Source organism: Micropterus salmoides, unplaced genomic scaffold, assembly GCF_014851395.1.
Source record: "Micropterus salmoides isolate LMB-PRFRI ecotype aquatic unplaced genomic scaffold, ASM1485139v1 Ms_hic_scaffold_4, whole genome shotgun sequence".
Classification (NCBI taxonomy): Eukaryota; Metazoa; Chordata; class Actinopteri; order Centrarchiformes; family Centrarchidae; genus Micropterus; species Micropterus salmoides.
In genome coordinates this window covers 3619886-3646771 of record NW_024043372.1, presented here as the reverse complement: position 1 = coordinate 3646771, position 26886 = coordinate 3619886, and the positions used below count along the sequence as shown (strand labels likewise).

At 41.4% G+C, this 26886-nt stretch overlaps 1 protein-coding gene across 2 annotated transcripts; it reads right to left on the bottom strand.

The window, feature by feature from the left end:
* Window positions 1–1825: 1825 nt before the first annotated feature.
* On the bottom strand, window positions 1826–26347 carry LOC119886750 (DDB1- and CUL4-associated factor 1-like). Of its 2 annotated transcripts, XM_038697688.1 has the most exons (31): window positions 26174–26347; window positions 25703–25765; window positions 24093–24289; window positions 23864–23940; window positions 23567–23640; window positions 22980–23093; window positions 22670–22807; window positions 21688–22350; window positions 21284–21385; window positions 17402–17560; window positions 16880–17059; window positions 16639–16748; window positions 16138–16237; window positions 15413–15582; window positions 15079–15203; window positions 14903–14979; window positions 13664–13828; window positions 13299–13454; window positions 12435–13088; window positions 11948–12225; window positions 11553–11751; window positions 10026–10108; window positions 9825–9909; window positions 9356–9589; window positions 8547–8640; window positions 8252–8356; window positions 7906–7979; window positions 6276–6365; window positions 5794–5946; window positions 5551–5683; window positions 1826–3845 (listed from the first exon to the last, which is right to left on the bottom strand). In XM_038697688.1, the coding sequence occupies exons 3-31, from the start codon at window positions 24281–24283 to the stop codon at window positions 3778–3780; spliced, it is 4851 nt and encodes a 1616-aa protein (XP_038553616.1). In that variant the 5' UTR covers window positions 24284–24289; window positions 25703–25765; window positions 26174–26347; the 3' UTR covers window positions 1826–3777. The 2 variants fall into 2 exon arrangements, with proteins under 2 accessions (XP_038553616.1, XP_038553615.1); XM_038697687.1 differs by lacking the exon at window positions 25703–25765 and having other exon boundaries at window positions 26174–26346.
* Window positions 26348–26886: the final 539 nt, after the last annotated feature.

Genomic DNA, 26886 nt, shown 5'->3' with positions numbered 1-26886 from the left:
ATATTTCTAATATAAAAACACATGAAACTACAGAAAATTGGCAGAAATGGAAACAAATAGAAAACTAGAGCAGCAGCAAACAAATTCTGCTGCTAAAAGACAAGAGCACATTGAGAAATAATAATAAAGACAATTTAGTACAGAACAGAGTGAGAAGTGATTCTATTTAAAGTCTTATAAAGTATTGCTAAGTCCCAAGAAATTTGATAAAACTTACAGGAAGGAAAAACTGCGTTAGCAGATATCTTGTATTAGTCACTGCTGTTTGAATGGAAAGGGAGTCCTTGGGGTGTGTGTCCTCTTTGTCCATCCCTCCCACACATCTTTCAACCACATAAAGGGTAAATGTGTAGGAAGAAGTACATGGAAAAAGGATTGTATAATACTATTTTATACTTGTGTACTCTTCATTGTGGGTTTGTTTCATGTCAGCATTATCTGCTGTACAGAGTAACATTTACCCAAACTAACACAATGAAATGCTGACCTCTAGTTACTGATTCATGTAACACACATTTAAGAGCCAAGCACAGATCACGGAGATGCTTCTAATTTCAACATTTTTGAATCAGCAGAGTTTACACAAGGCTGCCGTTTGACAGTATGTTTAGTTTAAATTTGACATTTTTATTCACTGTTAATTGTGACTTTGTGGAATATAAATTAAGTTTCTTAAATGGTGATTTGATTCAGGAGACTCAAAATGTCAGCACCCTTAATCTAATCCATTGATTCCAAACTACTGCAGAATTATTGTAAAAGACAACACACCCTCTGTACCCAAGGCTGTTCAGCTCCTAAACTTGTAAGTTTCCAACTAGAAAAAGTACCATGGAACGCCACCTGGAGTCGGATTTCCTACTTGTGAACGGGGGGGGAATATGTACCCCGACTTCACAAGTAGCAGTTGAATGATGTCCAACAATGGCGGCTCCCATGGAAGCACACATTGTAAATGGTACAATAAACTGAAAGGTACCATAAAGCATATTTGCACGTATTTAATTAAAAGTATAAATACTATCACATAGTAAAACCTGTTCTGTATGTAAATTGATGTAGAAATATGTTGCTTAGTAGCTGGTTACACTAAAATCATCTTCTCTGCACAAATGTTGTTCAGTAAAATGTAAAAACATTTAGGAAATATAATCTACAACATTTTCTGTCTTGAGGATTACCACTTGTTTTCATTAAAATGGATATAACTTTAATGAGTAATGGGCGTAGCCTACACTTGACAGTTTGGGTCAGCCATACATTTCATTCACTTACGATTTCACCCATCTGCTAAACGGAGGGCTGTACTGTGTCTTGAATTTATACACCCTACAACCCACCTATACAGTACATGAATTACTATGTTTGATAATGTGCTTATTTCATTTAGTCATGCTGCTTTGGACTATGGTGATAAATGTTTCTTTATTAGGCTATGTTTATTATGAAAGGTTTTTTAACTTGTACTAATTTATTGGTCTTGCAATTGCCCCATGGGGATAAATTGCGTTTTGAAATTAAAATAAACTTGGAAATTGAAACACTAGGTTTCATAGGTAAGCTCCTAACCTTTGTCCCTGAAGTATCACTATTATGAGACAAGGCAAGAGTTACAAGAGACTTTTATTATAAAAGAAACTCATTAACTGAACTATAGACTATAGTCTCTTTATCCCTTCAACAATTCAAACAGACTTATATACAGATTTGTGGGCAATACAATCTATTGGACAACTATAGATTCTATGGCTCTGAAAAGTACTGACTTTGACTTCAGGTTGAAATGCAAACATGAACACAACCATTCACAACCCAAACCTTGGGATCATTTTGAAAACAAAGTTTTATTTCTTAAACCCTCACTTTTTTTTTGTTAAGTTTTCATCTAACAGCAGTAATGATTGTTCTGGTTAACCACCAGAACAATCATTAATAGAGACAAAAATTAAATAAAAAAGCAAAGCACACCAAAAAGCTATGAACACAATCCACAATAGTTCAAACAGCGTTAAGTTGGTCTTAAAGTTTCCAACTTTGAGAATTTAAATCCTTTTGTGGGCTCAAATGCTCAATAACTAAATACTGGCTGTGTTGTTGTTGTTAACCCGTAATAATGACACACTAACAATCAAAGGTGGACTGTTTGAAACAGCTGATAATGAAATACCTGCTGGTTAAGGTCACATATCAAAATCGAACAGAATTGTGCATCTATAAAGGACAATGATACCCGATTCACCTTTTACTGTGTTTATTCCTTCAAGAGAGAGGTAATGTTTTAATAAGACAGAGACTGACATATAAAATGATAATGTAAGAAATTAAGTTTTCACATCTTACTGAGTTACTGCAAATATCAGTAACAAATGTTAACACCACATTTAAAGTGGTTTTAACACTGATACCTGAGTGTGTTCTTGCTTTCCACAAACTGTTGACACAGGAACTTACTGAGATCTCTGGAGGAATAAGATTTTTTTTTTTACCAAAAGAACATTAATAATTTAATGGATTTTCAGTCATCTGACAGACTCGACCTGCTTCCACATCCGTCTGCTTAGTGCTGCCAGTTTACCAAACAATGGGATGCCTGAAGGGAAAAGAGGCTAGAAGCATTAAATCAATAACAAAACGACTCCTTCCTTTTCTCCCGACACGTAAAAGCGCAACTCCTCCTACTAAAGATAAGCTAAAATAAATTTAATGAAATCAAAAAAAGTCAAAATAACTTAAATGAAACTCATTAGCCAACACACATAAAACACTGCCTCATCCAAGTTATCCTTGTAAAAATGTATTTTTTTTTGTTGGTTTAATTTGGGGGAGAAATTATTTACAGTGTTAGAAAAAGGGGCTCACAGAGACCCATGCACCAGTGCACTGGACTGAGAAATGTGCTTCGGAGGTTTGGTGGGAACAGGAACTCATCATAAGGGTTCATAAACTGATAAATTTTGAGACCCTACAAGACACAGAAGTTGGTATTTTAATTTCTGTATGTGGAAACAAAGAGGTATTTATTTCCCCCCCCAGGTAACCTCAGATCCATGTAAATCTTATTTACAATCACCTTTTTACGTCTGGTTGTTACATTCTATATGACTTCACGTTCTCAGAGTGTTAACTGTGCGTATGTTGGTATGCACGTTTTTATTTCTGTAAAGTGAGGAGAGCTAAATGTGCTTTTTCTGTGGCTCCACCTCGCTCTGCCTTTAAGGGAGTATTTGGCTTTTAGCTAACATTTGCTAAAACTAACATAGGTGTAAGATCTCACCTCCAGCACAGAGTCTAACCATTCATCCCAATTCATGGCTCTAAGTTTTGTGAATTTCAGATTAAACCAGAATGATTCCCCTCTGGGCAAAAAAACTACAAACTGTCAGCTCAATAGTGAGGCGACCAAATGTGACGGGAGCAACCTTCAGTCTTCCATTCTGCAGAGAGCCAAGTGAAACATCTTAAAAACTTTCAAAACTTGCACAAATACCCTCTTATTGAAATGAAGCAGGAAGCCAGGTCAAGTGATCTATGCCCTGTGATCTTTGGGAAATATTTATTTGTCACTTTATCACTATCGTCTCTCTAAAGTTTAGAATGAAGAGAGAGATTTTTCTGTTATCCTCCAGAACACCGATGTGCATACCGGTGTATTCAGTCAACGTTCCCGATTAAAGGAGAAATGATGCTTTAAAAGAAAGAGGAGGGGGAAGAGGAAAAAAAAAAAAAAGAGTCCTGGTTGAGGTTCACATTGTCTGCAGAGGAGCATCTTCTCCCAGGTCAGGAGAACCATCTCTCGCTGATGGCCTGAATCAACCGAGATTCATCATCTGAGCCTTCTGGGTAGTCTGCAGCATGAGGACACCCACAACATATGAACATTTACTTTGTGTAATAAAACTCTATTTGCCTGTGAATTACAGTAAAAATAAATAATTTCCAACAATAAACATAAAATGAAGGACAAAGCTACAGGTGTATTTGTTTTAGGACAATGTGACAGCAGCCTTCACGTGCTTCTGATTTAGAGCTGCAACTAATAATTATGTTTATTATCGATTAGTCTGCAAATCATGTTTCTCAATTAATCATTTAGTATGGATGTAGTTTAGTATTTGAATTTGTGCCTCCGCAGAGCACAAAGTAGCATCTTTAAATGGACGGACTCCGGTGTTGTCGGAGAATTACTAAGCTTTTCTATTAAAACACGAGAGGCGTCACTTGGTTTTATTTTTGTTGGCCAACTTTTGAATTGAACCTCAAACTGAGTCTTTTTTGTTTGCTTCTTGGGATATGGAAAGATGGACTATGATATTACATCATATTATTTAATGCCATGACTTCACTCAAATTATCTTTCTCTTATTATTAAAATTTGATACTCCTTCCCCACCATTGGCTCATAATAATAATTCATGCATCAGGCCCTGACCCACAAGAAAGATTGATGGAATTAGATTATTTTCTAAAATCATTCAGCCCTAGCTTAAACATGTGAAGCTGAAGCACCCCGAACGCTTTGTCATGGTGGCGGCATATAACAGCGCCGTGTTAACGTCTCCACACAAGCCTGATATATCAGGATAACACAAGGAACGTGTTTCTGTTAGCAGAGGACACTTAAAATAGATGTTTTTTCATTACCTACATGTAATTTCTGAACCGCTGCTGTCATGGTACAGTAAACGTTACACCATGCGTCACCTAATAATTTCTGTTTATTTAACGGCTCAAACTAACGTTACAGACCCCACACCGATGCTAAAACACATTTGACATGACTATTTTACTTTTACTTTTCATATTAGCCACTCGTTTGATGAAATAAATCCACGTCTGAAACATTTTAAGTTTTAAGTACTTCAGTAAAAATACCTCGCTGGAAAGTTTGACATACAGTGATTACAGTATTCTGTGTGTCAAAACAATCGTTTGGAATTTCAGGTCCAGTGTTTTTTGATCTGGCAGATGACGCATTGAATCTTTTATTATCATCATCATCATCAATAATAACAATAATACACAGCAATGATAAAATATGCCACTACGAGCATTATTCTAATTAGCTTTATGTGTCCTTTTTTTTACGTAATGATTGAATAAAATATTGAATTATTAATGAGACAAGTATTTTATATTTATTTTGGATAAATTTATTGTAATATTAGTCGAGTAACGGAAAAAAAAATCCTAAATAAATTACACATTAAATAGAACCTATAGTTTTTGATTGATTTGAAAAATAATCGTATGGTGCAGCCTTAATTCAAGTATTAAATTAGTTGTAGATTTTGTTGTTTTTCTTCAGATAAACAAATCGATTAAATCGACTGATCTTTGCAGCTCTTCTTCGATTGTGGTCAGTCGAACTCTGGTGTGAACTAAAGACAAAAAAAAGGACTGTTTGATTGCGTCTTTGTTTTCTTGTTCCGGACCAAATGAACCGAGCCGCAGGTGTGAAAGCGACCTCACACTCACCGATCACCGAACCAAACAGGTTCGAGAACGTTTTCTAAAAACAGGTTGAGCCGATCAACCAGCGCTGATGCTTACAATTTGAGTTTTCAGGGTCAAAGGTGTCAGATCCGTCATCGCTTCTGTATGAATGGTCCGACTCTTCCGATTCATCATCATCATCATCATCGCTGTTGTCATCGTCGCTGTTGCTGCCGAGAAGATCTGCAATCTGGGGGGGAAGAGTTTGAAACGCACTGTCAACATCAGGACACAGAGCCGTGTAAACTTAATATATGCTGTATCTGTACCATCTATTCAGGGTTCCTACACATTTTCTACCTCTTCATCTGTGGGAGAGGTTGGTCCGCCCCCGTCTTCCGCGTCGTCGTTATTGGCGAGCTCCTCTATGAGCGGGTCTGTGTCCATATCGTCGTCGTCGTCGTCTTCGTCGTCATCAGAGTCTGACGTATCATCGTCGTCTTGGTCTTCATCCTGGAGCGGCATAACACGAATTAAAAACAAAACATCAACCAAATCACTGTTATCCAGACTCGTGTTTCACAAAAAGAGTGACGAGCCGCACGATTCTTTATTGAGATGATTCATTTCACTTCGTTTTGATTTGTAGTAACACTAATTCAAGGAACACAGTTCTGCGCCTATAAGCATATAATATAATAATTAACAGGGATGTCCTGATCCGACCTCAAAGATCGGGATTGGGGGCCAATCACGGCATTTTTAAACTGAAAAAATAAAACGTCTTGCTCTGAGATGGTCTATGTGAACACCACCACCATGTTCAGTTCTGCATGTCTCACCTGATCGTCGTCGTCTCCCTCTTCTGCCAGTTTCTGCCGTCCCACCTCGTACAGGCGACACACCGTGTCCAAGCTCACCGTGTCCTGGTTCTGCAGAGTAAACGTGTCAAAGACAAATTCAACGTTGGCGTATCTGCAGTTTTAAGGATGCTTCCAGTAAGATTTATTTCTTATTAAAGAGGTCATATTATGTTAGTCCAGCCCAAAGGGAGTTCCCATCTCCCACAGAAAACACTGAACTGCCTGAAAACAGCTCGTTTGTAGTCCAGCCGTTTCCCTTTGATCACTGTGAGGACACAGCAAAATGTGCGTCATAATGCACAGCTCTCCTCTCCCTTCCAAACACTAGCTACCCTCCAGGCAGTCAGTGGACATAAAGTTGTTCCTGTGATGTAGAGACAGAGCTCAGTTAAAACTTTATGGATGAAAAATACTTTTGTTCCAGATTAATAACTCACCGCTCTGAAACTCTCGCTCCAGTCCATGTTGCCAAGCTGGTCGGCAACACGTACAGCTGAACTGAAGTCGTGTTTTCCTCCCTACTCTGCTTCTGATTGGCTAGTAGTCCTTAACTAGGAACTGCGCATGTGCAACGCCCAACAAACTTACAAGATGTATCACTCCATAGCTAAGACAAAGCCTTCAACACAGGGTAAAAAGAGGAGCTGCAGCAATGTGCAGTATGACAAAAAATGTGGTGTTTTTTGAATATTAAACCCTGTAAACCTGTTCTGGTACAACCACTAAATAAGATTTTGAACCTGAAAATGAGCATAATACCACCTCTTTAGAATAAAACTAGATAAAAAAATAAAAACTTGGAAAACTTCTTATTTTTATGAAAATAAATAATCAACACAATTGTAAATATCAAGCAATTTGTTTGATTCATTGATCAGATAGCAACTCTTTTGATAACTGGTTAGTCATTAGTCACTTTTAAAAATAGCAAACATTCCAACATAATTCTAGCTTCTTACTTGTGAGGATTTACTGCTTTTCCCTGTCTTCTGTGATCGTACAGTGAATTTCTTTGACACTTTTTTTAATGAATAATTAATTATTGACAAACCAAGACAACAGAAAATCTATTGTTTTGGCCAAAGTACAGCAAATGAGATGCTTTTTTCCCCTCAACCCGGTCTGTTTTATCTGACGAAGCAACTTGTACGCCCACAACTTTTTAAAATGTCAGGAAGGCCTCAAGTAAAGTGCAGGACTTTCACTAAAAATATGTACTGTGGACATGCTGACTTGGTGCAGTGTATTGTTACATTCTGTCTTTGTGCTGCTGGGATCAAAGCCAGAGTGTTTTATTTACTGATGCTTTAAAAAAAACACTGATAATTCAAGTCTGGAGACGCAGTGAAACGACGTCATTAAACAGTTCTACTGGAGGTCCTCTATTCTTGACTAATAATCTTTTCGCAGGTTTAATTAAAGAATTTAATGTCTTGAACTTGATGCCGGAGCCAAAGTCAGCTTGGTTTGATTAGAAATGCTTTACTGGTGTTAAACAAATGGCTCTGCTGGACTTCCATGACAGCATCAGAACATGATCACTGTTCAGGGTCACTTACGAGAAAACACGAACTCTGGTGAGATGGAGGCTAAAATTCAAGCCAAGTACCTCAATGACAGCCAGGTAGCAGTCTTTAGTGTCGGTACACAGGTCAAAGATGTTCCTCTTTACATCCACTGTGGCTGAAATACAAACAAAAACAACTTCTGAGTTATAAACTCAAGTCAAGATGAAATAAAACAGAAGATACAAAATCGGCTGAGGCTTGTGGTTAAAGGGAGACGGCTGGTAGGTTACTCACCAACACTTTAAAATCCTACACACAATATTTGTGGTTTCTGTTTAAATAAATAGAAATCTAGTGAGGTACCACATGTACCTCCTTGAGAGCCTAGAAACATTTCAGAGTTGCTGTTAAAATGATGCGCTGTAGTCGACAGGAAGTGCAGCCTACCGATGGGCTTGTAGTCAGTAGCATCAAAGGTTCTGAAGGACGAGCCGAAGGGACTCTTCATCTGCTGGTCCATAGCATCGTCCTCATCATCGGCTTGCAGCATCGCTGTAAATATCCATGTTTGTAGGAGGGGAAATAGATTGTAACATGCAACAACACTGCGAGATGATTCATTAAAGATGCCCGTCGGTCACTGTGTCCGCAATAAGTGAGACACACATGCAGCTCTAGCAGTCTCTCTCTCTCTCTCTCTCTCTCTCTCTCTCTCTCTCTCTCTCTCACAAACAGCCTTTACCTCCATACATAATGGTGGCGTTGCGGTTGAAGACCACCCTGCACTGGTCCAGAGCAGGGACAGTGTGCAGGAGGTGGAAGGTCCTCATGTCCCACTGACACCTGCTGTCAAGGCTGATAACTTACAGCCAACACAGAACGGTACAGATACACATCCGGGGGATCTGCTGGCTACAGCTAGCTGACTGGCCGTGCTCCCTGCACCTCTTTATGCTTCTTTAACTATTAAACTTGAAACTGAAAAAAATCATTATTCATCCGGCGATGCACGTTTTGGTTCTGTTATACGTCTGTTTTTTTTTTTTTTTTTTTTTTAGATGTTGTGTGTAATACAAACTGCCTTTGCAAACAATATCCTTCACATTCAAATTAAATTATGCCTAACACGTGTAAACAGCGCAATAAATATTAGTTCAAAGTTCAGTATAACACATTAAACCCATAACACACAACAACATGCAACACTGTGTTTATAACTTATTAAACAACCAACATAAACCCAACGAGGTTTAGAGCTGCTGGGAGGTCAGTTTGTTACCTTTGGACTGAGTCAGGCTGTTTCCCCGTTTCCAGTCTTTATGTTAAGCTAAGCTACTTGGCTGCTGGCCGTGACTTTATATTTATATATTATCTTCTCAACTCTCAGCAAAAAAGCAAATCACCACAAAATGTCAAACTATCCCTTTAAATGTAGATTTAATTTCAACAATTAAGCATAAAGGCATCACAAGACAGAACAGACTATCTGTATCAGCAAGGATTATTTTCAAAAAGTAAATAACGCAAATGTCTCAGTTTACAGAAGGATACAATCTCCGTGTTGACGATGACCTCCAGGCCGTTTGGATGGAAGACCCCGCTGATGTTCATGTTGAACTTGTCGAACTTATGGATGGCCCGTGCTGCCCGCACGTCCCACAGCACCCCGTCGTTCAGCACCAGGTCGTCGCTGGGGTTGAAGGTGGCACAGTTCCTCTTGTAGTTGTTGGCCAGGGCGACGTCGTTCAGGGTCAGAGTCTTCTGACCCGTCTGGATGTCGTAGATCTGCAGCAAGGAGAAACGATAAGTAAAATGTTGAATGGGAGCTTTGAGTGAATCTTTTCTGACTGGCCTGGATGCCGTTAGTGAAATAGGTCAATTTGGAGGTAAAGAAGAAGTTACAGAAGATGTCCGCTGGTTACGAACGGGAAATACTGAGATGCTAGACAGCAGTGAAGTGAAGGAAAAAACAGGACGTTCAGTGGTACTGACTCGTGACAGAACATTTCAGGTAACGTACGTGTGCGACTTGGTCCTTGGTGCCGATGACCCTGTCCTGAGAGTGTTTACTGAACTCGACGTAGTGATCGTCTTCAAAAGACTTCCTGGGGGAGAGAGAGAGAGAGCAAACAGCAACATCAAACACCACAGACAAATGATGGACTCTTTGATGGTGCGTGAAAGTTAAAACTGAACGTGTGTGCGTGTGAGAGTGAGTTACTTCATGCTAAAGACACCATCCATACTCCAGAGAGCAGATAAGGGGACACTCCAAGAAGCAGAGGTGAGCAGCAATTTCCCATCCTGAGAAACATAAAGTGAAATTTGCGTGAGTCTCGTGCTCAATGCAGAGAGTTGAAGAAGCTGGAGATGTTTTCACACCCCTAATAATAAAAAAAATGTTTTCCCTTTCTAGTGAACCATTTAGTGTGATAACCATTTTATTAATGAGCAGAAACAAAAGTGTGACCTCAGGTTGTAAATAATTAAACCTGCAATAAGAAGTCATAAAGACAACCTATCATGACTTGTTAGCAAACAGTTTCCACATGCAGCAGATACTGAGCAACATCATCACTCATGTGGAGTCGGGTTTGTGTCACCTGATGAATCTAAGTTCAGTATTCTCTCCGTTAGCTCTGCGTTTGCTCTCCACCAGCTCCTACGGGAAATATCTGCGCCTCGAGCTGCTAAATGCTCGTATATGTTCCCCGGCTCGTCTCTAACTGTGTCTGTCTGCTGTTTGCCGCTGAGCAGGAAGTGTACAGTGGGTTTCTTGAGCCTTTTATCTGAAAATGACGCTATGAGAGCGCCGAGAGTGAACCAGAACAGTGCAGTCGCATCTGGACAGACAAAAAAATGAGCTGAAACTCCATAAAGCTCTGGGAAGCTGCAGATTCAGCTGATAATTCTCAGTAGGTTCATCACTATAACACCTAAAGCCCACTGAATCCGCCTGCGCCGCGACTGCTGGAGCTAATCGTGGCCATTCAAGTCCACTAAACGCAGCAGCAGCGCGTCCCAGAAGCGGCTCTCCAGTCCGCTCAGCAAAGAATAGGTAAGCAGGTCTATTTTTGACATATTTGCAGCACAGAGCAGATCGTACCGGGCAGGAAGTCAAGACACATAACGGCACAGAGAATCTGGTCAATTTTCACAATAAAACTCCCTGTGGACTCCCGATCGCAAAACAACAATAAACATGGTTAAAATAGACACGAAGAAATCATTTAACTATGTAGCCTACTTAATCATAGTAGAAGACGAAAACACTGACAACCAAATCAACAAAATCTAAACAAAATCAGGCAAAATGCTCCCTGTGGGATCTGCAGCCTGAAGCTGATGGAACGAAACGGGGTAACAGAGAGCTGGGAAGAAGCTAGTAGAAGCACAAAACGGACAAATGAATAACAAGCCAATAGCGTGAGAGGCAGGCCGCACGCTCTGCTGCTGAAACGCTGTCAGTGGAGGCCGAGGCCCGGCTCAGGATGGAACAAAACCGTCGCAGCAGTAACCGGAGTCAGTGGACTTTCGGCGTGAGTGACACCTTTCACGTTGTCACTTAAATTGTTTATAAAATATAAATTATACACACTTCAATAACACAGAAGACGCCATTCATAAGTGGAGCTTTGTTATTTCTTAATTCTTAATCTTGGAATTGGTCGTTTTATTCAATGACTCCACTGCGTTATTTAATCAGCTTTCAGCCTGTCGACAAACATGTCAGCAGGTGCGAACGTACCCTGGAGGGTTCGAGGTGCGTGATGGCCGACGTGTGGCAGGTGTAGTGGGCCTCTTCCTCTCCAGAGAAGACGTTATAGAATTTGAGGTGACCGGAGCACGTTCCCAGCATGAGGAAACGCTCGCGGGCTGAGAAGGCACAACAGGTGAAACCGCTCTCGTCTCCGTCGCCCTCGTGGAAGACTGACATCGGACGAAACCTAAATGGAGACAAAAATAATAATAATATGGAGGGGAGACAAGACACAAAGTACAGGTAGATAAATGATAAACAGGATTATGTGTAGTTTCTCAGATTCATTTTAGCTTTAAATAACTGAAAGATTATGAACAAATGCCCCAAAAACCAGCGTGCGCCAAGTCTTTTACTCCACAGGTGAAGTGTCTGTTCATTACCTGCTAAATATCAGATGTCTATCCAGACACCCTCGGTCCACGCCTCCATATTTCGGGTACAGCACCCTGCTCCCCAAGCGGGCAGTGAAGTTGGGCGATGCCTGTCGTCTCTGCTTGGGCTCAGGACAGCGGTGGGGGGTGAAAAGGGAAAACGGGGGGCAGGTGGTGACAGGATTGGGGCAGCGGGCGTGTTGTTCCCTCAGGTACTCGGTGATGATGCTGTCCAGGCTCGGGGGGGAAGGAAGGTGGCGCTCCAGCTGCTTCTTCATGGCCGGAGTCTGATCGAGACAGAAAAAAAAAAAAATGTTCCTAAGTTGTTGAGTCCGAGCCAAACTACGCATGTCCCCGTATCCAGGCATTTCTGTATGGATCAGCGGAGCGTAAGTGCCTCACTGCGTTCTGTTATGACGGTTTCTAACAAACGAAGCAAATACAACACTTGCCGATACATTGTAATGTTATAATGTTGATATTCCGTGTTACTGACCTGTATGAAAGCACCGTGGTCAGACTTCTGTTTCAGTGCGCGGAGCTTTTTCCCCGAGCTGCAGTGGGCCACCGGGCGTTCCCGTGTGAATAAAATCCGTCCAACCAGTGGCGAGCCCTGCCCATGAGATGTGGGATGAGGAGCCGCGGGAGACGGGGCAATGGCAGAGGTAGAAGGCGTGGTGCATGAAGGGGGAGGATTGACGAGGGAACGAGAGGAAGCGGGAGTGCAGGAGGACGCTACGGGAACTGAGGACACAGGGGAGGATCCGACATGGCCGGCGACGCGAGCTGCGATCCCGCCAGCTATCCGGCAAGTTCTGGGAATCCCTGAGGAGGACGGTGGAGGGGTGGCACAGGAGGAAGAGTTCGGACAGAAGGACCCTATGGGTAAATTTGCCTCTTTAACGAGCGTGCTCGCCGTCTCATTGAGCCCTTTAGCCACAAGATGGTTTCTGATCAGCACGAGGAGTTCCTTCTCAGAAAAGGTGATCCGTGACTGGGCAACAACATTAGCCCTCTGCAGACGAGCCAATGAGACGTCGGTACCCATGAGGAGAGGCTTGCCGGACACTCGCTCTGTCAGCTCGGCGGCGTATCGGCAGAAACGGACGTGCTCGCTCCGTTTGTCCTGCAGCACCGGCTCCTTCATCAGCTAGGGAGGTAAACAGAACAACAACACGTGAGTATTGTGGATGATAAGGGGCCGTGTTTCTAGGTGTGATGTTGGTTACATCCGATCATTACTGCTTTCTGAAAAGCATCCACCTTACAGTCAAGCTGTAATTTTCAACATGCAACGTGATGTTCTGCATGGTGTTTGTTATTCATCAGGAAAATGTTTGAGTTCTGATCTTGTGCTCACTTGCTGAATGTGGCTGCTGGTGAAGAGCGGCAGTTTGCTGATGATTTGTCTGATAGCGGAGCTGCGAGAGAGTCCGACCAGAGCTTTGCAGGCCAGAGCACGGATCAGGTCCGCGTCTGTGATGGGCGTCTTCACCGACAGCAGAGACAGAAGCACCTGAGGGAGACAGATATGGGAGTGTGGGGACTTTCCTTTTCACACCAAGTTTATACTGTTGCACAAAAAGCACATGTGGCAGATGAGGCAGATGTTTTCAAAAGTGCATTTCTCTCTGCTTCATGTACATTTTCTCGTGAAATATTACAAAAGCCAACTACTGCTCTGCAATAACATAAACAAAATCACAACTCTCCTTTCATTCTTACCTTTATACCGTTGTTGTTCTGCACTTCTTGCCACATGTGGGCCAGCACTCTGTTGTGGGGAGCTGGGGGCTGCTGGGGGTGGAGGGACGGCCTATGGGGGGTGACAGCAAAAGCACCCACAGTGTTCAGGCTCTGGTCTGGGGCGCACACACAGTTATTGATCACCTGGGGTTGGACAGGGAGAAGATGGGGGTTGGTGTGGAGTTCAGGTCGGGTAGAGAGGAAACCCAGAAAGAATTTGGATTAAACAAAGCAATAATCGCCATTCTGTGTTTCTCTTTAATAGCTTTATTTGAAAAATAATATATATATCAGTTTATCAGAAAGATACTGGTTTAGAGTGAAACCATGAAGCGGTGTTATAGCGGATTCTGTTTACAATTTCCAGAGAAAGAAATCTTAATCATTTGTATGAATGTGTCAGCTAAGTTCACCATCCACAATATGCAGAGTCTAAAGCCATTCTAGCTATAACTACACTAACCTGTTGAGGTTTAATTTTGACCATGATCATTATCACTTAGTGTGTTAGCAGACACATGTTTGGTTTTTAGCACTTAAGTACAGCTGATGTGAATTGAACTGTTGGACACATTTTTTTTTTTTTTTTTTTTTTAAATGACCCGATGAAAAGTCATAGGAGTGATCTGAATAGAGGTGAACGTGAATCGGTGCGTTCGAGATGACTGCGGCTGACTTTTGTCAAGTCGGACGCATTCTACTTGCGTGAGCTTACTGTGAGCTTAGACCAATGACTGACCTCGCGTTAATTGCTAAAAAAATATTGCCACAAGACCAGGCAAAAGGCGTTTCCAACCTTGTGCAGTCGGAGAAAAGCAACTGCGGCCACCAGACTCAGAGCCTGCAGCTGCCTTGCTCCCACGAGGTTTTAATGTCATGTGACATGTTGATATTTTGCAGCGCCGGCGAAAGTCGGACACAATTTCTAACGCAGCGTCGCATGATATCAAACGCACCTAATGTTTGCACAAAATGTCATCCTTCCAATTGGTGTCATGTTACCAAAAAACAAAAACCTTAACCTGTTGGTGGCGCTAAAGGAAAATTTAAGACTTTGATGAGCCGTCAAAGTAGGATTCATTCTCTGGAAACCACAGATGTCAACAAAATGTCATGAGAATAGTGGCAAAGATCAGTCAGGAACCAAAGTGTTGGACATAACGATGGACCAACATTGCAATGCCACAAGTCAGTCACTGATTAAAGCCATCTGCTTACTTGTAGCGCAGACTTCTGGATCTCGGCATCATTGACAAACACCTCTCCTTCTGCTACACCCAGAATGATGCTCATACCTGCAGCAGATATAAGAGACACACTGATGCACATCCAGGACGAAAGAAAAACGTTTCAGTTAAGCAGAACTGAGAGTGAAAAGAGAGAGTTCTACAGACCCACAGTGGATACGGGCGACCTGGTTTCATCCAGAACAATAACAGTGTCTGCCAGCACCAACTGGACTTTAGGAACCACCATGAGGATGGCCAGGATGTCCAAGGCATAACGCACTGTGTCGCTCCTGCACAGACAGATACAAAGCGAGAAGATAGAAAGTGCAGTTAATTATCAATGTTTTAAATGTGTAAACATATACTGACACAGACGGACAAAAGTAAACACCCCACTGAAAACTATGATTGTTTACATGCAGTGAACAGAGGAATTACAGAAGTCCTGTATTTGTTTGACCTAAAGATGATGTCATTAACTACTAAGAGTACACTTTACCTGCCATAGTAAGTCTTCCAGTCACAGGCTGCAGATATGAGCTGCAGCATTAAAGGGACACAGGACAATTTGTAGAAAACCTCTACTGGTTCCCAGTAGAGCTGAGGAGGTCCACACTCAATGAGAAACTCCATCATCTCAATAACCTGCTCTCTGGTGTACGTGTATGCCTGGAAACACACACACACGGTATAAACAAAATAATTTTCCTTCCTTCCTAATGTCTAAACAGTCAAATAGCTTTGGGAACCCTTTGCCCGACCATTTTTGTAAGTAAGTTTGAACTTCTCTCTCAAACACTTTTCTGATTCTTGACACAAATATTTCTGTCTATTCTGTCACTTTTCATGAGTAAAACCGAGCGCAACATTATGTATGTCTGAACACCGGTATGCCCATATTTAAATAATATTGGGTGTCACCCCCCCCCCCCCCTGTGACCGCATGTTTTTGACTCCGCCTTCGGGTGCAGCCGGGTTCAGAACAACTATACAAAACACTTGGTACAAAGATGTGGTCGAGCATAACGCGATTGTTACTAAAAAGCAGATATACACTGTGTTAGCTGTTTATTTTATTTTTTTTAAATCAGTACATGGTCAATATTGTCAATTGCAATTCTACTGCATGGTGTAAAAAGTAATTCAAAAACAAAGACTTACTTCTAGTATCTGAAAAGGACACTATACAAACATGATGACGATGATGATAGATACACCAAATACCTTGTAAAACGGCTGCTGGGGAACAACGGTGCCTCCGTCTGGGGAGTGCAGCGACTGTTTGACCTGTTCAGCCTTTACTGCCAAGTGAGCCTCAAAGTACCTGAACAAAGTCATCAAAGTTATCAATTCACGCTGCATTTTACATTACACACCTGTCAAAACACTGCTGCTTAGAAATGTTAACAGCTGCGGGTTCAATCAGTAGCTAAAGGTGTGTAAGTAGGCAGAGTCTGCAGGTTGTGACGACGTTTAAACCCTTTTACATCAGCATGAAGTAAATGAAAGACTAACTGAACAGTTAAATTAACGTGAAAATGAAAACACTACAGGCATACAAGTGTTACCTTTCGATAAACATTTAAAATGGCAAAAAATAAGGACAACTGGCCTCTTCACCTCAAGTTGCGATGCATGTGTTTGTTTTCAGTGACCACCTGTTCCATAAATTTTACAGTTCTACCCGTTCTACCCGTCTATCAGTCCACCCAACCCCTGTAGTACCTGCGCAGGGCCATGCAGGTATGTTTGGCTGTCTGTCGGCTGGAGAAGACCTGGTCGTCATTCATTACGGACACCTCGTTCTCTATGTTGAGGATCTCTAAAGTACTGACCTACAGGAAGAGAATGCCAGACCAGATTAATGACAAAACATTGATTTGACAGTAATACACTCATATTTAAATGCAATTTGCTCCACATTTAAAGCACTATGGTAATAAATTCTGAAAAATTTCATACTGACCAAATTGACCAGCCTGCGCAGGCCGTCCTGTTGGTCAAAGAGCTGCAGCACCGCTCGGAAGGAGAAGGAAATAGAGAAAAACATGGTGGCGTGGCAGACGCCCGAAGCGTGGGACGACTCCAACAGCCAGAGAGCGTACGACACCATATCTGACAGCACGCCGTCTGCGAGTGTGCACACCTGCGCACAGACACACACAAATTAAAGATAAAGAACAAGGAGACAACGGCTCAGTCTCATTCTAGCCACTGCACTCTAGTTTGTTCACTCTGCCTCAATTTGTGCTTTCAGATCAGAGTTTATATAATTTATTTATTTGGATGTGTTCCTAAATCGCAATACTCCACACAGCCTCTACCTAAAATTAAATTCTAAACACTATCTAAAGCCTGTTTAAGAGCTATAAAACCTTTACTATTATATAGAATGGATAAAATCAAATAAACCTTGTGTATATTTACCCAACTGCTGTTTTTTTGCTTGATAAATGTGTGTGTGTGTGTGTGTGTGTGTTTACCGTACCCTCTCCATAGCGTCTTGATTGTACGCCAGGTAGTACAAGCAGAGTGAAACCCCAGTTGCCGCCATGGAAGGCCTCGGGATCTCCAGAAGTTTCTGAACTCCTCCGTGCGTGATGAACTCCGCTGCAAACTTCTTGTGGAGGAGCAGCGAGGCGAGATACTGACGAGAGAAGGAAGAGATGCTCGGACTCCAGTGAGGAAAACACAAATACATTTATTAGCGATAACCCGTAAATGTGTCTGACTGCAACATGCGTCTTTGTAAAGAGAGAAACGGACAGAAAAAGTCTCTGCCTGTCAACAGTTCAAACCACACTCATCGGGACCGAATGTGTTTGCTTTGAAAAATCCACATGAATGAGTGATCCGATTTTAAACTGAACACTGAACGGAAAAACGATCAGTTTGGCTTTTACAGGGGCTGTTGCAAGGGTTAAAGAATGCATCCCTCAAGGGCTTTAGCGTCCTCAAATTTCTGTTTACTTGCAGTTAATGAGCATCGTCCATTCTTTATCTAGATAGAGCTTCCCTTAGCAGACATTCTGCATTTATAAGACCTTTTTTTAATACCACGTAGAATTAAACCTTTCTTTTGGTCATACCTAGGGATGGGGATTGTTAATTTTTATTGATACTCTTACGGAGACCGCTTAATGATCCGATTCTTCATCAATACCACTATCGACACTTTACTATTATTTGGTGACGGTTATGAGGTAGGCCTGCACGGTGTGAGGAAAATATTCCATGTGCGATAACTTGACTTGACTTGCGATAAATAAACATATATTCAAGTTTGCATATCAGCTACCTGGTTGTTTTTAAATTAATTATAAGATTAGAATTTAATATTTTAAATACAGCTAAATGTTGCTTCTAGAGCAGCAACATTAATGTTTACAACAGCAAAGTCACTCAATATCTGACATCTCTATTAGTGAGTGACGTTTAGAAAGAATAACGTCAGTCTGTATCAGTCCCTCCTCCTCTCTGCTGGCTGCAGGTAACGTTACCAGGTAGAAGGAGGAGCGGCTGGTTTGTCTCAGCCAGCCGCTGAGTTTTTAAGACTACAGACCAGTCTGTGCTCCAGACAGACAGCTTTCTATTTACCTTGTTTTTAACATTTGGCTGATGCCAAGCTAGCGTAAGCTGTGCTTGTATAAAACATCCAGGATGAGATACTGAGGACAGAGATGATTAAATTAACCCTTTCTACATGTACATTACAGACAGGTGTATTGTCTTTTTACTCATGAAGATTTTATTACACGTACTTACAGTAACGAGCAAAGCTGTAGACAACTCGAGTAGATTGGCGCTAACTTATCTTCACCGTCTCCACCGCGAAAGGCGCGGCGTCAGCCCGTTCAATAACGTGTTTCGGCGCTCTCATGAGAAACATTAGTTCTCTTATCCATTGCGTTTCAAGTTAAATCACATTTGACGCTGGAGACATAACGTTACATCATAGGAACCGCTAGTCTCGATAGCAGTATCGATAAGCTTGGACCTTACTGATTTTTGGGTTTTGATAAATTTTGGAACCGGGTCCTTTTAGAACCGGTGTTCTGTCGATTTATGCTACCTATCGAGACGCGCTACTTAGCGGTTCTGCGCATGCGTTTGACCCACAAGCGCGGTTTGTTTCCACGCGCATAAATCTGTGCAACCTTGCTGTTGGGAATGCCGTCGAGAAAGTGGCTGATCGTCAGTAACATTAAAAAAAATCAGAATACGCTGATATCTTACAGAAAGATGGCATAATATAGTATTTCAACATGCTCCCCATCTGCACACATGGAGAGAGTAGTGGTGCAATATAAAGTGATTCTGTAGTGGAAGCCTTATTTGATAGGGGATATTAGTTATTATTATCCATATTATAGCCTATAAGATCATGGAACTGCACCCTTTATTGGCCCAGGATGAAGATTTAAAGAGGCATCTCATCCTTTGTTCTATGCAGCATTCAGATCACAATGGTCTGAGAATGCTTTTTATGATGTTTTTACAATGCTTATATTTATATGTCATGAGGAAATATTCACCCAATTTGACAAAAAAGTATACTGGATAAGAATCACAAAGTATCCCTTTAAGTGCTGTTGATAATTTTTCATTCATTCAAGGCTGTATCCCCCTAGGAGCCATAAAGCCTTCATCCATTCATTTGTAAGTAGCAGAAACTGATACATGGACTAAACATTGACATTTGGCACCATTATAAGTGGATGAGCTTCCCAGCTAATGTAGCCATCACTAGTGACATGTAGTCAAAATCTACTGTCACAATGAGCCCACTTTTAGTTTACAGGGGCCGTATTACAGAAACTTCCTAACCTGCAGATCCTATCCTAACTGCTTGGTAACCATGGTAATAAGGGTTAGGAAATGATTTAGGAAAAAGGCCATTACAGATGAACAGTTCCCGAGTCAATGTTCCTTTCCTAACTTTAGATAAATTGTATTACAGAAGCATCCTAACTTCATAAAATCTTAAATTATGCAATTATGGTAGGTTGTTACTGGCACACTGCTCGTAAAACATTTTTCTCATTGCATGTAGGCTTGTCAGTTTTTAGTAACTTGTAAATGGACTTTTCTTTTTGACAGCACCAATTTGTCCACTATTTTAGCCCACTCTCTGTCTTTAATCTCCCGAGTTAAGCGTTATGTGAATTTTGATTTCTCTGCAGAGGTTACAAACACCTCTGATTCATCTGGCTAGAGCTGAATGTTAGTTGTTGTTTTTGCGTTTTGAGTATTGCCCCCCCCCCCAAAAAAAAACACGACCAAAAGCCGTTTAGCTTGGAAAGATGAGAAAAGTGGCTTCCGGTTGCTAGGTAACAGACATAACCATTGATAACCGATGTTGGATTGAGTATTTAGGATTTCCTAACCTGAGATAAGATAAAGTTAGTTAGGATTTGCTTCTGTAATACCAATTTGGGAAAAATCCTATCTTAGACTCTTCATATCTTAACTTAAGACATGAACTTTTTGTAATACGTCCCCATGTGTGTAACGTCTCCGACAATCAAATGTAATTTTGTTCATAACGATCTTTTTTTTTAAATAACTAAATACAGTTTAGGTTGGTTTAGGTTTGATGCTTTTAAGACCTACAGAAACTCAATTCCTTCGACAATTCACGTTAAAAACTATGCAACAAACAAAGTGTTTTGAGGTGTTAAAGATTAGAAACCACTGAGTTAAGTTTAGATACATGTAATCTTCATGGAGTTCAGAACAGCCTCACCCTCAAAGGTTAAGCTTATCCTTCACACACACACACACACACACACACACCTTCTTTTGTCGGGAGGAGCTATAGAGCTGAATGACAAGCCAGATAAACGACTGTTTGGCTGGTTAAAAGACTCAATACTAGTACTCTAACTATACAAAATACTATATTTACAAAGATAATTTAAGTATTTGATTTGTAAAGGAAAAAATCAAGCATGCTGTGTGTTAAAATAGAGACCTGTTTACTTCTGTTTGACGTTTAACGTAATCAAACAACATTTAAAAATATTTTAGGGCAAGTTTTCTTAGTATTTTAATGTAAATCACCAAGAGTTTACTTGAATTACGGTAAATATATTCAAATTAGTATATTATAATTCAAATATTCTTGAATTAGCTTGATAAATAAAGAGAAATGCACTTCCAAAAACTTAACTGACTGTGTGCCTCTTTCTTTTATAAACATGATGAAGAGTATTCATAGTTCATCAAAATGCACCAGATTAGAGAGCTGTGAGAGATGGAAAACATTTGGCCTGGGTGTTCTGGGAAGGACGTTAAGTCTACGGGGCAAAAATAATCTACATTTCTTCATCAAATTTCCTGCTACGTAAATACACGACGGCAGTCTTACCAGGAGGGCGTCAAACGTGAGCTGGACATTTTTGGTCTGCCTGAGGTCTATGTAGTTCATCAGCAACGACCGGGTGTCCAGCTGCATGAAGACAGCAAGCAACTGCAGAAGAGAGAAAGATTATTGCACTTACACAGTTGATTTAAGAAGAGTAACGAGTGTAAGTAAGACGAGAGATTTTATGATTGAGAGCTGAAGATACTCAAAGCTGCAGCCTGAGGAGGAAAGAACTACACGGGTTATGGCGAGAACGTTTTTAAAAGGGAAATCCATGGACTTTACACATGAGATTATGTTTCCAGATGTTGGGGATGAAAAGCTTGTATAATGCCTTTAGTGTCTCCAGAGGGAGTTGTGTGAAGCCTGATATATGACGTGACTTGTGGTTTTGGTGGGAGTCTCACCTCCTGGTAATCTCCCAGCGGAGTCAGATACTGCAGGATGAGCCTCTGCTCCATGGCCGCGCTCAGCGGTGAAAGGCGGTATTCTGAGCCGATCACCATCGAGCTCACCTCAGACCAGGAGGTGCTGATGGCCGGCTGGTCGCTGGCGTTGTTTCTCTCCTCCTCTTGCTCCTCCTCCTCCTCCTCCTCCTCAGTCCTGCAGGAGGAGGTGAAGTTGAGTTTCTGCTTAGCCTTCCTCCCGTTTTCCTTTACTGCCTGTCTCTTCCCTCCTCCTCTTCCTCCTGCCTGCCTGTCCTCCGTCTCCCTGGAGGCAGGGTCCGGGCTCGCTTGATAAACAAAGTCTGGAAGGAGTCGGATCGAGCTGGATCCACCGCTGCTGCTGCTACGGCCACCCTTTTTCAGGGCCGACCCGAGCAGGGACAAAGGTTTGGAAGCGACCTTTGACACCTGCCTGCTGCTCTCTCCCTCGCTCTCTTTCCTCTCTTCCTCCTCTCCCACATCTCCCCCCTCCGTCTTGTCTTGCCGGTCTGTCGAGACGCTTGAGGTTTGGTTGGCTTCTACCTGAGAGTCCCGAGGCAGATTCGGGGGCGTCTTGGTGGCTCTACAGTGACTCTTAGCCTCCTCAGTTTGCAGCTCATGCAGGCGCTGAATCATGATCGGTACCTGGACGTTCAGAGGAAACAAGTAATGTTATTAGAACATGAAGAGAATTCCAAGACTTTGTGGTGGTGGCAACACAAATAATCGCATTACCACTACTAACTCGTCCACTTTCTTCCATAAACATTTAAATCCATGCAATTTAATTTCAGTTGGACATTAACATCCTCTTTAAGTAAATACAAGTATCGGCATGAAAACTTTTCGGCCCACAGCAGGACGCAATACGTTCACTTTATTTTACTTGGTGTAGAGACAGTCTTCACACAAAAGGTGGGACAGTGCGGTGAATGACACGAGTTTACACGAGTGTGGGACTCACCAGCGAAGCGTTCTGCTCTCTGTAGCTTGCCGCCACTTCCTGGTTGCTCATGGCTCTGGCCAGCAGGCCCGTGGCGTAGACGCACAGCGGTCGCTCTGCTTCACGAGCCCAGGTGAACAACTTCTCAACCAGACCTTCCTGTCTCACACACACACACACACACACAAAGCTGACTCAATTCAATCTAGCTTTATTGGCATGGATGTAAAACAACAATATTGACAGCTACAAATAAATTACCAGAGAACAATTCATTTTATAGAGTTAATTAAATAAAGTAACGTCAATCCTTCATTTATTTAAGTTTTACCTTCTCCTGGAAAACGACGGCGGTCTCCAGGCCCGGCATGATGTTCTGAAGCAGACGACAGGCCGCTGTGTTGAGGCTCAGCTCTCTGCTGGTCATTATGTATGTGTCCAACAGCTGGAAAACACAAACACACAACTAGTTAAAGCTTTTCCACTTTTGTAGACATTGAACTTCTTTTATTTAGGTATATAAATACAATAAACATATTTTTGAATGAATAGAGTGAAACAAAACGGAAATTCAGTCCGATTTTCAGGCAAATCACTTAATTATTTGTTCCTGATATTTTAAGATTTCATTAATATTCCAATCTAAATGTAGTGAAAGGACATGTATGTATTAATTGTTAAATGCATTTTCAAAGACAAATTGCAAACTATTCTCTGGTTCGTGTTTCTCAAATGTGAGGATGTCTGTTTTATATCCCTGTAGACTGAAAATCTTTGCGTATCCATCCATAGAAAAGGTGAAACATTCATTTACAAAAAGTACGTGTGAGATTCGTAAATGCCGTTTGTCAGAACGAAAACTAAACTCATCCATCACACTTTGACGGACGTTTGATAACAAGGGTCAGCAGTTCTCACCGCGTTAGTGAAGTCATCATTCATAAAGAGCATCTTCAGGAGTTGTCCCAGCATGCAGTCTGGGTCTGCTCGTCCTGCAAAGTTATCCAGGAGTCAACAACCGTTCAATAAGGTGAAAGGAAGCTTCAGTTCAGCTCAGAAAACCCAGACTGGCACATTCACAGTGCAGAACACTAAAAAAGCATCTATGATAATCAGTTACCGAGTTATCAGGTGCTTCTGAAAAATGTTTGTTAAAAAAAAAAAAAAAAAAAAGAGAGAGAAACACAGAATGGTTTTGAAAGTGTAGAAGATAACCTGGATGACGGTCATCGAACGGATCAGGGTCTGCTTTGTAATACTCTCCCGTCTCTCGTTCAATTAGCTCAGATATTCTGCAGAAAACACAGAGATAAGACAGAATTACCTCCCAACATCCAGAGACACAGACAGACGGACAGAGAGGCTCTGACATTAAGCTGCACCTGTGACTGATCCAACCAAACAGATCCCGACGACAGCTTTTTAAAAACAGATCACTTCTCACTTAGTAAGGATGGACTCCAGTTGCTCCGTGGTGCCCCGCTGGGCTTCCTCCCATTCGTCTAGCAGCGTGGCGAGATCCGCCTTCGCGTCCACGGACATGGCAACTGCCATGGCGGCCGACACAGCAGCCGACAAGGCGGCCGACACGACAGCCGACACGGAGGCCGACGGCTCTTCCTCCGGGGAAGACATCGCTGCCTGGAAGACAGAAGGAGGAGACGAGGTGAAGGACGGAAAAAGGATAAACAGGTGAGGACTTTTTATTTATACAGCTGAATATCAGAGAAAGAGCTGCGTATATATAGTTCAAAAAACAACATGTGTACGTGTCCATCCTCATCCTCAAATGTAACGTTGGAAAGGTGAGGAGGCGGGGGTTTCTAAAGCTGTTCGACCATCGGACAAGTAGTTCTCATGGAGAAAGGCGGCACCTTCACTGAAATATCGATTCCTAGAAGTTCAGCCTTCTGCCTGTTCATGGCTGACTTATGTTTGAATGACGGCGTGAACATGTCTGCTGGAAAGACAAAAAGTCGGTGCACTTTTCACACAAAGTTTCACCTCAACTGTCCACAAGATTTGGGGAAAGTGCTTCTTGATGCAGTGATTTCTGCTTTCTGAAAACCAAATTTAAAAGAAAGTGTTTTCCGCAGAATCTTGAACCATTTAGCTTCAGTTTGTGTCTCTAATGTATCATCATTACATTGTGGACATAAAGATAAGGATTGTAATAAAAACCCTTCGATGCTTACATTTACTGCTGCTTTGAGGGTGTTTCCAGACTGCTTAAACATTTCTAACCATAAAAAAAAAAAAAAATCCCTGTTTCTATGGTGCAACTATGGCTTATGTTGATGTTTCTATTTTTAAACAAAATAACACATTAATACAGTCTTCCAGGACTCTGGACAAACCTTAAATAGAACCACAGGAAATTTGACTAAACAAGAAATCAGATCTGTGACTCGAACATACTGATGACACATGAGAGGCAGAGATGTGGGAAAAAATTGTGATGGTAGGATATTTTCATGTTATTGTTCTACACATTTCTGTTGGCAAAAGTAATAACCCGTTTTTATAAAATAAAAAATAAAAAGTTTTTCTGTTTTGTTTTTTGTTTGTTACACAAATTAAGAGTTTGGTATCATGCGATATCACAATATTTACCGATACTGGCAAAAATATCTCCATCAGGGCTCCAACTAATGATTATTTTCTCTGTTTTTTTATTTACTCCATTAGTTGTTTGGTCAATAAAATGTCAGAAAATGGTGAAAAATGTCCACAACCCAAAAATATTCAGCTTAACGACACAGAGGAGTAAAGAAACCAGAACATATTCACATTTAAGAAGCTGAAATCAGATCATTTATCTCTAAAAAAAAAATGATTCAAATAGTTGGGCAATAATTGAATGAATTGCTGCAGGTTTAATCTCCATTAAAATAATAATGTCAACATTGTGCAGCTCTACCTGGCTGTCGTGTAGTATAAAGCGTTTTGCAGAATCACCTGACTGATAAAACCGTTATTATCATCATGCATGATGATATATATTATATTGTTTGTGACTCTCAGATAATGTGATTCCCAATGCTGACGGCTTACTGATTAGTGACTCTGCAGAAAACAGTCGGGACAGGTTGAAGGTGCAGCGAAGAGTCAGAGGTGCTGCAGAAAGAAAAGTTGAGGCATGTTAAGAGCAGACTTGTTTCAGACACTATAAGGGATCTGTTTTGCTGTGAATCCACACCAACAGGTGGCCTCTGGTCCGGACGGCTGGCTCATCATCATCAGAGGACACTCTCTGCTCTGCGTGAGTTCAGCTAACAGTTAGCAGACTGAAGCTAACTGTCACCTTAAATTCACGCCGCTTCCTTTTCGCTTCACCTGCGTTTTTATTTATTTTTTCTCGTGGTGTTAAAGTGTCCACAGAAGGGCCCCCCAGCCTCTGGGCGGCGTTGGGGTAAGTTAAGGCCCTTACGTGTCAGATAGGAGCCCGGTGAGGAGCCAACATGTTGACAGCCTCATGTTGGAGTCAAACAGCTTCAGCTAACGCACTTAATGTCACACACTCACCCGCGCGCCGGGCTTCTCACTTCAAACTCGTAGTTTGCAGGAATTCCGCTGAATTTAGCCGCAAAAGGACCAAAAGAAACGACGCTGACATTAAACGTTTGAGAGAGACAAAAAAAAAACTTTCACGTTTATTTTCAAAACTTCTCCCGGCGGCCGCACGCTACGTCACCGGACGGCAGTCGACGTTAGATGACGAAGGACGGCGAACCTCCTGATGGGAGTTGTAGTTCAAAATAAAACCAACTTTTTTTTTTCTTAGTTTAGCTTATGTGTTGCAATTCTCTTTTCTAAATATAACAGCATTACTGTAAAATAACCATTTTTCTTGTCCTTTATTTATGCAGAGAATATCGGAATAGACTAGAATATCTTTATTGTCACTGTGACAGTGCAACAAATTAAGTGCAGTCCTGTGCAAAACAAGGTAATAAAATGTAAAACCAACTGCTTATAAACAGTGTTAGGGAGTAACTAGTTACAAGTCATTTAGTTACGTAACTCTAATCGGTGCCTTAATGGGAAAAAATGTGTAATTAAATTACAGTTACTTGTTCTGAAAAATATTCGTGATTACTTTGTGGGTTACATCTGAATATTTTCTGTAAATAGCTTGGCTATATGTTGAATAATATTAATTTTGTTGCTCTGCATGTTTTTCATGTGCACAATATTTTATTTTGCCATTTTCAGTCTCAGCTGTTCAGTAAAGTTTG